This window comes from Protobothrops mucrosquamatus, unplaced genomic scaffold (genome assembly GCF_001527695.2).
Source record: "Protobothrops mucrosquamatus isolate PMUCROS unplaced genomic scaffold, P.Mucros_1.0 scaffold10, whole genome shotgun sequence".
In the NCBI taxonomy this organism is placed as follows: Eukaryota; Metazoa; Chordata; class Lepidosauria; order Squamata; family Viperidae; genus Protobothrops; species Protobothrops mucrosquamatus.
This window is the reverse complement of record NW_015386397.1, coordinates 38245-52161: the sequence shown is the minus strand read 5'-3', so window position 1 is coordinate 52161 and position 13917 is coordinate 38245. Positions and strand designations below refer to the sequence as shown.

The following is a 13917-nucleotide window of genomic DNA, read 5'->3' as shown; positions in this document are numbered from 1 at the left end:
CCAAAATATCTCCTTCTTTTATTCATCCCTATCACCGGCCGCTACATCCCTCCTCTTTCCCCATTGGCTGAGGTACTATGAGGTTATACTCTTTCCGACCGCCTATACACATTTCCTGATAACATATTAAATCATATTCACATATACAATAAGAATAAGAAAAATTAGACATTTAAATTATTTTAAACTCAATAGATATTTATGTCCCCATTTTAAACAATAAGTTCTTTTCCTGCTTTTCAATTCAGTGTGCCTTTTCTCTTATCTTATTCAGCTTATTTTCCTGTTCTCCTATTCTCTGTCTTTCCTGGCTAGCCATTTCCTATATATTTTTATGGCTTCTCTTCTTCCTTGCTCAGACTCAGCTATTTTTGCCTACATATTTCCTTTACATCCTTTCTTTATGTTAACCTGTTCCTGACTCTCACCAATTGTAGGTTTAACTGACTCTGAAGATTTATCATATTGATGCCTATTTATCAATCCCCCCTGTATTTCTGTATACTCTGATGAATCTTCATTTTTGGCTATATTAGATAACATAATAACTTAGACATGTAGAAGAGGTCTCTACAAAAAGCGATGACTGGGGTTACAAAACCACGTTTTACTTATACAGCAGGGTAAACATTGGAGACAAACACAACACATAATACCTATCACAACTATAAACACTAGTCCTATAAATATTTGTTTTAACCATCCAAAATTGGGAAGCCAATTTGTTAACCAACTCCAATCACCTCACCCCACATATTTTCATACTTTTGTTCAGGAGCTTTGGCCACATTCCTGATTCCTTTTGCAATATCCATCACTGCTTCATGATTGTCATCTACCTTTAAATTCCACAATTTTTTTTACCTTTATTTCCCAGGCTGTTCTGGTGTGTTGTCTTCAGTAATATTAGCAGTAGAATCCACCCCTCATGATTATTACACAGTATTTCACATCCACAAATTGATCCACAAATACAACAATAATAACAGCTACAGCAATCACATTGACAATAACAAAAGATATACATTTACCACCTAATTATTACAATGTACAATTCTACGTTTTCAGTTTCTAATGGTATGACTTCTGTCTTAATTATTCATTTTATTTGTAACAAACCACTTTTACTTCTCTGATGAATCACCACCAACATTTTTGTTCTTCATCTGGGGTCACCTGAAATTCTAATAGAGATATTCAAAATAGGTAGGGGTTCTGGTAGGGGTTCTGGTCCACTACCCATTCAAGTCCTTTTAAACGTGGCTTTCAAGTCCTTTTAAACGTGGCTTTCAGTCCTTGTTCTGGAATAACCGCCCACCCTCTTTCAGGTCTAGTCACCACCTTTGCTCGTGTGTAGTGAGTCCAACCCGTCTCAGCCCTCCGGACAGCAGATTCAATATAAGGAACTTCCTTTCTTTGGTTGTAGAAGTTCCTCCTTCCATTTGCAAATCAGCACCCACTGTCCCGGCTGGATCTTATGGACTGGAAATTCCAAAGGAGTTGTTTGCGCCACCAAGCCTTCCTGTCAAAGCGAAGACAGAGACCCCAGTACTTGTTCTACATTTTGCTATTTGTCTCCCCCTTTGGGAGCCTTAACCCTTTATTAACCCCTTTACATATCGAACATCCCTCTGTAGCCCTTTGGGCTATCCCATACATTCCAAGGGTAGCATAGAATTTCAAATACATTTCAAATACATTTCAAATTGCAGCTCCCTTTAACCAATACAAAGTTCAGATTTTTTTACTACTGTCTGGACCATAGCAAGTTTAAATATTGTTGCTTCTACTACATGTCCATAATTGCCTGATCCTTAATCTTTCCTTTCCCAATTTGCATTCCTGGAGGTATATAGTTCAGAGTAAATCTGGTGGCTCCAGAATCCACAGAGTACACCCTTTCCTCCTCCAGGGATCCAACCTTTAAGGTTTATCAGGGGTTCCTAAAAAGCTGGACCAGAAAACAGATTAGTCCCCTGATACCCCTAATCCTCAAAATTCACCAAATTTGCTAGTTCTTTCCCCTCCTTCCTCTAAGGGCATTCATTTTCCCAGTTTCCTCCTTACAAAAGGCACAATTATTTATTTATTTATTTTTAGGGACTGGGGAAAATTTTTCTCCTAGGGATTTATATTCCCTGGTGCCAACTGGCTGTCCTCACCCCCAGCCTACCTTACTGATTTCCTGATTACTCTTCCCCATCCTCTTTGCTGGCCTGTTTGCAACAATTGAGCCATCATTTTTATCTTATCTTACGTTTATCTTTCTCTCTTCGCATATACTTTCTGAGCCTCTTTTACCGGTAATAAATCTTCTATTGTTTTAGTTTTCCATGTGTCTAATTTCTGCATTTTTACCCTAATACCTTCCCATGCTTTCCTTACAAATTGATATTTCACAATCATTTGATGTCCTGGATTACTAGGATCCAAATATTCATACTTTTAAAGTTGGCTTTTTAATCTTTCTAACCATTCGATTAGTGTTTCCTGCTTTCTTTGTTCTAACGACAGTGCCTTCTGAATGTTAAGACTCTGGGGCACTGCCTTTTTAATACCTTTTATTAAATATCCCCTATAATCAGCCATAGCATTCCTCTCTGCACGCCTGTTACCATCCCACTTTGGATCTGCAACGGGGATCTCAGCCTGTTCATTCTTTTGTGGAAAATTTGTCTTACATTGTTCCTTAGCTGCTCACTTAATCATCCCATTCTTCTCTGGTGTAAACATTACCCAGGTGCGCACTCTCCTTTCGAATATCCCCGGTTACCAAAGATGGAATGGATGCAAATCCCAGAGGAGCCCCCAACAATAAGTTCTTTTCCTGCTTTTCAATTCAGTGTGCCTTTTCTCTTATCTTATTCAGCTTATTTTCCTATTCTCCTATTCTCTGTCTTTCCTGGCTAGCCATTTCCTATAGATTTTTATGGCTTCTCTTCTTCCTTTCTCAGACCCAGCTATTTTTGCCTACATATTTCCTTTACATCCTTTCTTTATGTTAACCTTTTCCTGACTCTCACCAATTGTAGGTTTAACTGACTCTGAAGATTTATCATATTGATGCCTATTTATCACATTGTAACTTCGAACAGTCACTAAGCGAACTGTTGTAAGTCGAGGACTACCTGTACTTTATCACTTTTTTCCTTTTTTGGGGGGGGGTCATCAAGTTTTTGACACCTTGCTAGGCAACTGGTGGTAATCGAATATTGCCATATCCTAAAAGTGGTACAATGGGTGAAAAGGTTGAAAAGCCCTGACATAGAGCATTCTCTCATAGGTGGATCAAATAGGATGAAGATATATTTCTGAGGGTTCTCTTGTTGGAAATCTTTCTGTTCAGTGGAAGAATCTTTCTGTTCAAAGCCATCTCTATTCCTATCTATGGCCCATCTCATAAAATGCAATCAGGTCAGCATGATCTCATTGAACATACATCCCCTGCCACCCTTCCATTCTCCTGGAACAGTTATTACTTACTATGTGTATAATAATGGACTCTGGGCAGTGAATAAAACTGGAAAATCCTTGAAAACGGATAAAACATCAACAGTTCAGACTAAAACAATCTTATGAACAGCACAAATCAAACAAAATAGGAGTACTACACAAATAATAGTACATTATTCTCAGACCTGGGTGGAATTAAAGCCATGTTATCAGTACTTTCCTTGTCTCTGGGTGGGTGGGTGGTGGGTGGATTGAACTGCTCCAGAAGGTGAAAGCACACCACCTTGATCCCAAAAGATTTTAATAGTTTTTCCTCCAAGATCTGCATGGTCTTCATGTAGGCCATAACAACCTGGCTGTTCAAGGAGCTCTGAGCTGTAGAGTTTTGTGAATCCATTAGCATGCTATGACTGTTTTAATTTTGTGTTCCTTGGACAGTTGAATTGTTTAATAATTAAGCAGTCATATAAATCCAATCAAATAAATGAAATGAAATGAATAATTTGTTATTATGGTTCATTGCTTAGTCAGCCTGATGTTCAGACTGGATTTGGCATTTTTGTCCACCAATCAAGTCCTTTCCAGGGATCTGGGATAGCAGCTCTTGATGTTGATGTCATTGCAGGATGTAAGTTGTTTCCAAGTTCAGCTGCCGTTTGTAATTGACTGATGGTGAATTTGTCAATGCTAATGGTGTTCAAGTGGTGCTCCAGTTCTTTTGGGTTTTCTCCAAGTCACCTATTATTATTGGTACAATTGGCACTGCAATATATTGAACATGTGACAAAAGAATTGTCTGAAACTAGCTGTTTGAAATACTTTTTTCTAGGACTTCCTTTAATAAATAAGATATATTTCAAGATATTTGTTTAAATTTCTAATGCAGCCTCTCAAAGCCTGGGGCTTACTAGATTGATACTTCTTCCAACTTCCATAAATCCATGGTGGCTGGGGATAATGGATATTTACATATTTCCATGCTATCAAATTAGAAAAGACCACTATATTGTTTCCAGACCCAAATTCAGAATGGAATTTCCTTCTTGGCCGCCCTCAAGAAATACTCTGTATTGTAACTAAAATTATCTTCTCCATAGCATTTAATAAACTGGATTTTTATATGCCCGTCTTTCCCTGGGATGGTTTTACCTCTCACATTGCTATTTGCTTCTTTTAAGGTTCTTGGCTGCTGCAAGCTGTTTTATATGTGGATTCCTTATAATCTGATTATTTTATATTTCAGTTGATTGGATTTCAAAAAACTAAAAACAAAAGAAAGGTATATTTGTTCCTGTAGTTCCTGGAGGATAGATAGAAAGAAGAATGCAAGTATTTTTAAAATATTATTTTAAACATAATAGTTAATTTAGGCTTCAACTATCATATGTTAAACTACTGGTATTATTTCTGTATCATCTTGACTCCACTAAGGTTAATCAAAAGAACTTTTACTGAGAGACAGTGGTTGCCATAAAGACAGGCTGAATCTAATGGTCCCGCACAAAGTACAAAGCTATTCTTCTCATTCCAAAATCCAACACACACACACACCAACCAGTGCTGGCACCACTTGGTGCCACAAGGTTGTTTTAAGAACGTTGAGGTGCAAGGGCACAGCAACCTTGGAATCAGGCTGGAACTGGCTGAGAGTGAGTCCATCTCATCTCTGAAAATAATCCCCCTCCCTAATTCCCATTTGTCTGAAATGGTATAGAGTTCCTGCCTGAGTAGGGGGTTGGACTAGAAGACCTCCAAAGTCCCTTCCAACTCTATCATTATTATTCCCCCTTGTTTGTGTGATTTATGCATGTTCCTGTGATTTAATTCATATTTGCCCATGTTTTCCTATAAGCTTGTATCATTAGTTAGGGATTTTTTGAGTTAGTCTTGGGACTCTATAATGGAAACAGAAGCAATGCAATAGTTAAAAAAATTCAAGATAGTGGCTTTGGTCATACTATATCCTACTGTCACAGTTGCCATCTTGACACATTTTCTCCCATAGGTAGTCCTATAATGCTAGCATATCCACTGGAAGCATGTCAAATAATAAGGGATTATTAAGTGCATACTTCTGCCCTACATCATATTTCCTAACTCTCTGATCATAATTTTATTTTATTTAATTATTTAACTTAATTCATTTATATAGTCTTCCATTTTATATCAAACTCTATGAAAAAGGAGAGGGATAATGGGGAGAAATAATAGGAGTGCAGGTTTAAATGACAGTACATGAATGGTAAAGGTAATGGATGTTTATTAATAGGGTATGCATGCATGATGAGTGAGGTATTTAGGTTTATGCCCAGGTATAGCTTTTCTGTATCCGTTTGTGGCACTAGAATGCAAAAGAAAGGTTCCCAGCAAGGTGTTTCAATACAAAATGGCCACTTCTGTTTGTCATTGACTTACAAGGCCCTTTCTCAACTTCATTGATGGCCTCTGAGATGGCTACTGCTGAGAAATCTGAATTCTCCAGCATGACAGATGTAGCCTCCACCAATGGGTTATCGAAGCCTTCCTGCTCAGTTTAGACTAAGACCAAACTTTGGCCACGCCTCCCTTGGGCGGTCCTTTCCCAGTTTTGTCTTAGTCTCGGCTCAGTAGGACACAACTTCGATAGCTCCTCTATTTAATTAAATTGATTAGTTAGTTTAGAGTAAGTTAGTTGGCAAGTTTGCTTTTGTTTGCTTTTTCTTTATACATTAGCATTAGTTAGGAGGAGTGCAGAGAGGTTTTCAGCTGTTTGGGAGTGAGTCCCTGGGTACTGCAGGGACGCAACTCCCTAGGAGCCTCGACTTTGCCGTTGGAGCCGGAGTTCGCTCCGGCTGTTTGGCGCTGCGACGGGGGTTCCCTGAGCGCTTCGGAGTTTTTTATTAGGCTCGGCTGTTTGGTGCAGCGAGGGGGATTCCCCAGCGCCCGGGAGCAAGCCGTTCGGCAATCCGGAGGATCGGAGAACTTGCCAGGAGGAATCTCTTCAGCCTCATGGCCACGAGGCTCCGGAGGACGATCGGGCGGCTGTTTGCCTGCACACCGAACCGCAAGTTTGACTACCTTGCTGATCAAAAGGGGTGAAGACTGGGTGGCAGGGACCCGCGGGATCCCCCGAACGCCTGGTGGTGGCCTTAATCGTCGTTCTATTTCCCTCGAGCGTCGCCATTAGGCGGCAAGGAGGCTTGCGGCCGCCATTTTGAATAGGACTGGGTGTGGCCACCATCTTGGTGAGGCCTTCACACAGACAAATATCAGCCCTTGGAATTTTCTGTAGCCTACTGTGTTGGGCTTTGAGGGGGTTCATCTGAACAATTTCTTCTACTCCTTTGTGCAAGGATTCCTTTTAAAAGGAGGGGGTTTCCCTTTCTGATTATTATTACATCATTCAAATAACTTTATTACTAATTGTAATCCGAGGGAGAATTTCACAAACCTGTTCTAATTAGCTCGTGGCGCTGTGCCAGCAGGGCCTAGGCAGACAGTTTTAGGGAGCTGTCTTGCTATTTGTCATTGTGGTTGTCTTAGTGCGTGGGAAGCCTCCCTCCCGGACAACTTGATCTGCGTGTTTACCCCCATTACAGGGCTTCTCCTATCTGGAAGGCCGGTGCACAATGGCAGATGGTGATACTCCTCAGACTTCGCAGGGTTCTGATGCCCCCCCCCGCACAATCCAAACGCAGATCTTCTGATATGAGCGCGGGGGGGGGGGGGAAAGAAAAAAGCCTAAACCAAGCATTTATCTACAGAACCCTCCAAGACTGCTGAGCGAGAGGCCTCGAGGAGACATCAGGCACTGGAGAAAGAATTCTCCAGAGCACAAAGGCTCAGGTCCAGTGAAACTGAAGTGGTTCCCCCTGCTTCTCTGGACAGTTCACCATTTGAGCCTTCACTAGTGCCTTCTTATCAAGTCCCCACGGCTTGGTCTCCTCAAGGGGGAACTGAACAGGTTGGTCTCCCTTCTTCCCTTCCCGGCTCTCCTCCTTTTACTTCTGGTCCTTCAGTTCCTGCCGCTTCCAGCACCTTACAGGCTTCTGAGGCCTCTGCCTCTGGTGTTGCCCCTGCAGAACAGGCCTTTTGGGCACAACAATTCAACTCTTTAATGCAACAAGCTTTCAACCAATTTATGGCATCCTCTAGGGGTCAGGGGTCTTCACAGATTCCATCCCCTCCTCCTCCACCCTTGCCAGCAGGTCGCACTGGGTACCTCCAGTCAGCAGGTTCGGGTGTTTCTGAGACTTCGTCTCAACTGGGAGAAGCCGAGTCTGTTGACTTGGAGACAACTGACTTACCTATGTCAGAGGATGAGGAGGTGGCACCAGATCCAACTCCAACATCTGGTCTTTTTGATCCTTCTCTATTTCATTCACTATTATTAAAAGCCTGCACCACGGCCAATTTGGTCGCAGAGCAGGAACCTGAACCATCTACGTCCGCTGAACAGGAGTCCAATCCCTTGTTTACGGTACAGGTTGTCGAGGAAAAGCAGGTTCCTTGCCCCGTGGTTTTCCGCACCACGGTGGAAAAACAGTGGGCTTCATTGTCCACTCTACCTCCACCCAGCAGCACGGAAAAGAAACTGTTTAATGTGTCACCTAATTTCTCTTCCCTCCTTGAGGTACCTACGGTAGATGCCCCCTTGACATCTTTATTCTCCACATCCACAGTTCCTGGTGACATGGCAGAGAACCTCAAGATGGAGGATAAAAGATTTGAGTTTTCTCTCCGCAGAGCTCATCAGGCCTCAGCCTGGGCCATCAAGGCGGCAACGTCCTTGTCCTTTTTCGCGAGGATCTCCATCATGTGGCTCCGTGAGTTACAAGCCTTAATTCCTCCAGATCACGTGCGTGCACAACAGGCTCTGGGTAAACTAGTAGCTGCTGCGGAGTATATGGCAGATGCATCCCTCCACTCGGTCAAGTATTCTGCCAGGTCTATCGCGGCCACGGTAGCGTCTCACAGATTGTTGTGGCTCAAGCAGTGGAGGGCAGATCTCAAATCAAGATGGCATCTGGCCACAGACACATATAGGGGTACTCAATTGTTCGGGGCGATCTTGGAACCATACCTGGTTGAAGGGAAGGACAAAAGGAAAACATTGGCTCACCCCTCCAAAAAGGCGGATAGGAGACCTCAACAAGAATTCCGCAGACAATCCTTTCGGCCTGGGGGTTCCTGGGATTGGCGGCAGCCCTTTCGATCAGGGCAGTCCTGGGACTGGCCCAGAGGTTCCCGATCCTTTTCCCCCAGACAGGATCGACAACAGGACCGCCAGAGTTCAGGAACCAGGGGGCAGTTCCAGAGCAAGCGTCCCTTTAGGGGAGCTGGGGGACGTCCATTCAGGAGGTCCAAGTGACGCCAATATGGATCCTCCCATAGGAGGTCGCTTGGCTCTGTTCAGCGACGTTTGGGAGGTCACCACCACCGATACCTGGGTGAGGGAGACCATAAAACTCGGTCTAGCCCTAGAATTCAATTCCACTCCCCCAGGCCGCTTCATCCAGTGTCCAGTCTCAAGACACGCAAGCAAGGCTGGGCTAGTTCCCACAGCCATTTCCCATCTGTTAGATATAAAGGCCATAGAACCGGTTCCTCTGGACCAAAGGGGAAAGGGATTTTACTCCGTTCTCTTCGTGGTCCCCAAAACCTCGGGGGGTTGGAGAGCGATCGACAAACGCTCAGCTGCCCAGATTCTTCACGAGGTTTCCGTCACGGGCAGAGGGAACGGATGCACTCCGCAGTCCTTGGCCCAAGGGGCTCCTGTATACATTCCCTCCTCTTCCACTGATTCCGGCCATCATCAGAAAGCTTCTTTTGGAACAGGCGGAGTTAATCTTGCTGGTCCCTCACTGGCCAAGGAGACCTTGGTTTGCAGACTCGTGGATCTGTTGATCTCTCTGCCATGGAAGATCCCACCGGACCTCATTTCTCTCAGTCAAGGTCAGCTCCAACACCCGGATCCACAGTGGCTTCAATTAGCCACTTGGCACTTGAGCGGGAGAGTTTAGCCAGGCAGTCATATTCCCCGGGAGTCATTACGGTAATTCAAGCCTCCAGACGCCGTTCAACTAATAGAATTTATGATGCCACGTGGAGGCATTTCTGCACATGGTGTACCTCCCGGAAACTGGATCCGTTGAAGGTCACCATTCCAATCATCTTAGATTTCCTCTTAGGGGGCCTGAACAAAGGTCTGTCTTATAACACCATTCGTAGGCAAATTGCTGCCTTGTCCTCGGTTCTCACTTGTGAGAATCAGATACAGCTATCACATCACCCGGCAGTTAGGGCATTCCTTAAGGGAGCTGTTAACACTGCTCCTCCTGTGGTACATCGATATCCCACGTGGGACTTGCCCAAGGTGTTGCAAGTTCTTACGGAATCGCCCTTTGAACCAATCAGGTCTTGTTCCTTATACTTTCTTTCTCTGAAGGTCGCATTTCTGGTTGCCATTACATCGGCAAGGCGTATCTCTGAGCTGGCTGCGCTTTCGGTCAGGGGTGATCTATGTAACTTTCTGGATGACAGGGTGGTCCTCAAGTTGGACCCGTCCTTCGTTCCAAAAGTCAATACCTGGTTCTATAGGTCTCAGGATCTAGTTCTCCCAGATTTTTGTCCTCGACCGTCTCATCGTCTGGAAAAGTTATGGCACACGCTAGACGTGCGTAGGGCCTTGCATCACTATGTGAAGCGTACTGAGCCTTTTCGCAGAATAGAGGCGCTGTTCGTGTCTTTCCAGCCTTCTTCCAGGGGTCTGAAGGTGTCATCTTCAACCATTGGAAGGTGGATCAGGGCATGCATCTCTTATGCTTACAGGGCTCAGTCTCTTCTAGTTCCGGCAAACATCACAGCTCATTCAACGCGCAGTGCAGCCACGTCTGCAGCCTGGTCTACCCAGGCTTCGGTTGAGGAGATTTGTAGGGCAGCCACCTGGTCTTCCCCCTCTTCATTTATAAGGCATTACAACTTGATCGGTTCGCTGCAGCAGATGCTTCCTTCGGCAGGAGGGTTTTGCAGCAGGTGGTTTCTACTCATGGATCACAGGCCTAGACTTCCCTCCCGAAGGGGACATGGGGGGCTTGGGTATGTCCCATTGGTGGAGGCTACATCTGTCATGCTGGAGAATGGGCGTTGTCTTAACTGAACGCCTTTTTTCAGCATGAAGATGTAGCCTCCACACCCGCCCTTGTTAGTGGGTCTAGGCTGAATCTTTTTTTAGGAGGAGTTGTTGTGTCACACCATAGATGCTTCGTCTCGTCAAACAAAACTGGGAAAGGACCGCCCAAGGGAGGCGTGGCCAAAGTTTGGTCTTAGTCTAAACTGAGCAGGAAGGCTTCGATAACCCATTGGTGGAGGCTACATCTTCATGCTGAGAAAAGGCGTTCAGGTAAGACAACGCCCATTTCACACATCTAAAGGGTGGCCAGATTGGCTTACAAGCAGAGTTTTAATCATCACGTGCTTCTTCTTTATTGTTATGGAAGCTATTTAACTATTTTCTGAACAATTTCATTGCTTGATTTCTGCATTGCAAAGGCATTGGCTCAGTAAGAGTTTGTCAGAAACGCATTTTAATTCTTCTCATCTGTTTCAGTTTCACCACCATGGATATCTTTTACACTAGTGGTGTCCAGTTTGCTGAAACGCTTCAGACTGCCCTGCCTGGCTTGGAGGATTTTTGGCTTTGGGTAACCTTTTTCGGCGATCCCAAATGTGTCTTCATTATTTATTTCCCTCTTGCCTACTTCCTGCTGGGTAAGAAGGTTGGATTGACGGTGCTATGGTTGGGCCTAATCTCAGAATGGCTGAACTTGATGTCTAAATGGTGAGGAAAAAACAAAGGTAAAAAGACAATATTCCAGAATTAGACTAGATTTGTTCCTGTGAACTGTATGGAATGTTTGGAACCTAGCCATTCCATTTTTGGCATCAAGAAAGAACCCATAGGAGCAAGGGCAGTATTATTTGAAAGTTCAGATTCTACAGTAAGACGGTAACTTCTTTGCTTTTGTAAGATGGAGAATGGTAGATTCAGCCGTTGTGATACAGAAGGAAGAGCCAACATCCAGGAACTAAACACAAAACATAAACTTCGTTTTGCATCAAAGACATCTTATAGAACTATCTCCAATTTATACAGAGGACGAATTCCTTTTCATGGTTTATAAATGAATGCTTTGTGGCTGAAATGGCATTCACATAACAAACATCAAATATATAAGAGAATTGAATTAACTAAATTAAGGTAATTACTTAAAGAACCCCAAGGGGGAAAAAAATCTATTCAGTGATTCTGGATGATGGGGAGAAGCAGAAAATCAGGCATGAAAGGAATTGGAAAATTGAATTTATTTGTTAGACTTACAGCCTGCCTGTGGGGAATCTTGTAATAGCTTGGACTGAGAAAAAAATAATTCACTCAAAGTCACCCTCTGAATTTCCACTTTCACCCCATGCTGCACTGTGTTTGGACAGGATGACTTGAATTGCAGCTAGTAGCACTTTTATTTGTTATTAACCAACAGTCCACTAATATTCGTTAACTGACGTTCAATAGAATTTTGTGGAGTAGCAAAATATTTTTGGCTTTCAGAGGAATTAATATCAAGGCTTAGAACAAATTTGGAACTATTCATCGATGGAACAAATCTTCTTGTTCTATCCAGGATATAGAATTATAGAATTGCTCCATTAAGAACAAGAGGAGGATGGCTTATAGTACTATAGTAGTTGTTAGGACTTGGAATACAGGTTTGTGTATATACATGAATAGGGCTTTCTTGGAACTCATGCATTAAAAGCTGATTGCAGATGGGTTGAAGAGCAGTGTAGGACCCTTGCCTGCACTATGTGCATTTCATTGGCCTGGGAAAAGCTCTATGTGTGTGTGTTCCAGTGTTTGCAAATAAAGCTCTTCTACATTAGCATGTGATGAAGACTTTGATTTAATTGGAAACTCTTGTTCTCTTTGTTTCTTACCATACCTGTTAGTTATACAGTAGGTGTGAGGCCTGATTCTCACTGTGATGAGTCCAGTAGAAATTAACAAAACAATGTCCAGTTGCAGATAGCCCTGCCTTCACAAAAGTGACAAGCTTGCAACCCTTCTGCTGTAAAATACAAATTAGAGCCAGTGGTTTTACGCTGATAAAAATTAATATTTAGTCAGAATGGTGCAGGGGTTGAAGTATTTTCTAGAACTGGAGAAACTGGTGTTCTAGTCCACCTTCAGTCCTGAAAGGTTTCTTAACACTGTAGGCCAGTCGCATTCTTTCAGTCCAATATTCCTCATTGAATTGTCATAGCAAAATATTGGATGAGGAATTGCTATCTAATGTATATCACCTTGAATTCTTTGAAGAAATGAATTAATAAAACTAGTAAAAGAGTACCATAGTTGTCAATTGTAAACTAGTAGATAAGGTGGCAAGTAAATTTAATCATCCTAGCATTTTGAAAGAGTTGATTTTGTTCTTCCCAGCTCTTAATTATATATATTTCCTCTTCCTTTTATTTCCAAGGTTATTATTTGGGGAACGGCCTTTCTGGTGGATCTCTGAATCTGGATTTTCCAAGAAGAAGGAAATTTTTCTCCGTCAGTTCCCGTCCAGTTGTGAAACAGGGCCAGGTTGGTAATGCAGCCCAATAGAAAATAGGAATTGAAGAAAATAAGTGTTGAAAGTTTATGTTACCCTCTCTCCACATTCTTGAAATTCTGTTCTGTAAGGTTCTTGAATGGTTACTTTGCTTTTAGTTTCAACCTGCTTTTCTTTGGATGAGTCAATGTTTTCAGATTGGCTGTGCCTACCATGTCAGTTATTGTGTGAATAAGCAAGGCCTTCTCGTGACACTCATTTTGTGAGAATAGTGACAACATATTTTTATAATGTTTGATCATCCAAATCACCTCATTCCAATATCTTAGGAAACACCATTTTCACATAGAAAATTCAATAGTTTACCTACAGTATAGGATCTTTATAAAATGCTATTTTGTTTTCATTTGGACCATACATTCCCAGTATCAAAGTCTTAGCCCCTTGTAAGTTACTTTCTTTTCTTCTTTTTTTTCCATTTATTTATTTATTTTTAATACAGTACATATTCAGCAGACTATGTCATTTTTATATACTATGGATCTACATTCTATACAATATATACACTATGTACATTCAATCTAACCCACAATAACCTAATTTACACAATAACCTTATGTATATTTCCAATTTTTATTTCTATTGTCTATCCAATTATACCAATTTTCCCAAACCGCATAAAATTCCAAATCATCTTTTTCTTTTAATTCTAAGGTGAGTTTGTCCATCTCGGCACATTCATAAATTTTCTGAATAATCAACCCCTCTGGTGGTATATTGCGTTCCTTCCAATATTGCGCGAATGCAATTCTTGCCGCAGTTAGTATATGTAAGATCAGATATCTTATTTTCTTATCAAATTTCTTTTTAAGTA

The 13917-nt window shown here is 42.3% G+C and overlaps 1 protein-coding gene across 1 annotated transcript in view; it reads left to right on the top strand.

Moving 5' to 3' along the window:
- The first annotated feature begins 11051 nt into the window (after positions 1–11051).
- The window catches only part of G6PC3 (glucose-6-phosphatase catalytic subunit 3), an 11204-nt gene continuing 8338 nt past the window's right edge, over positions 11052–13917 (top strand). Inside the window, exons 1-2 of the mRNA XM_015810465.1 lie at positions 11052–11272; positions 12969–13075. Coding sequence (XP_015665951.1) covers positions 11052–11272; positions 12969–13075 — 328 coding nt within the window. The remainder of the gene's footprint in view (positions 11273–12968; positions 13076–13917) is intronic.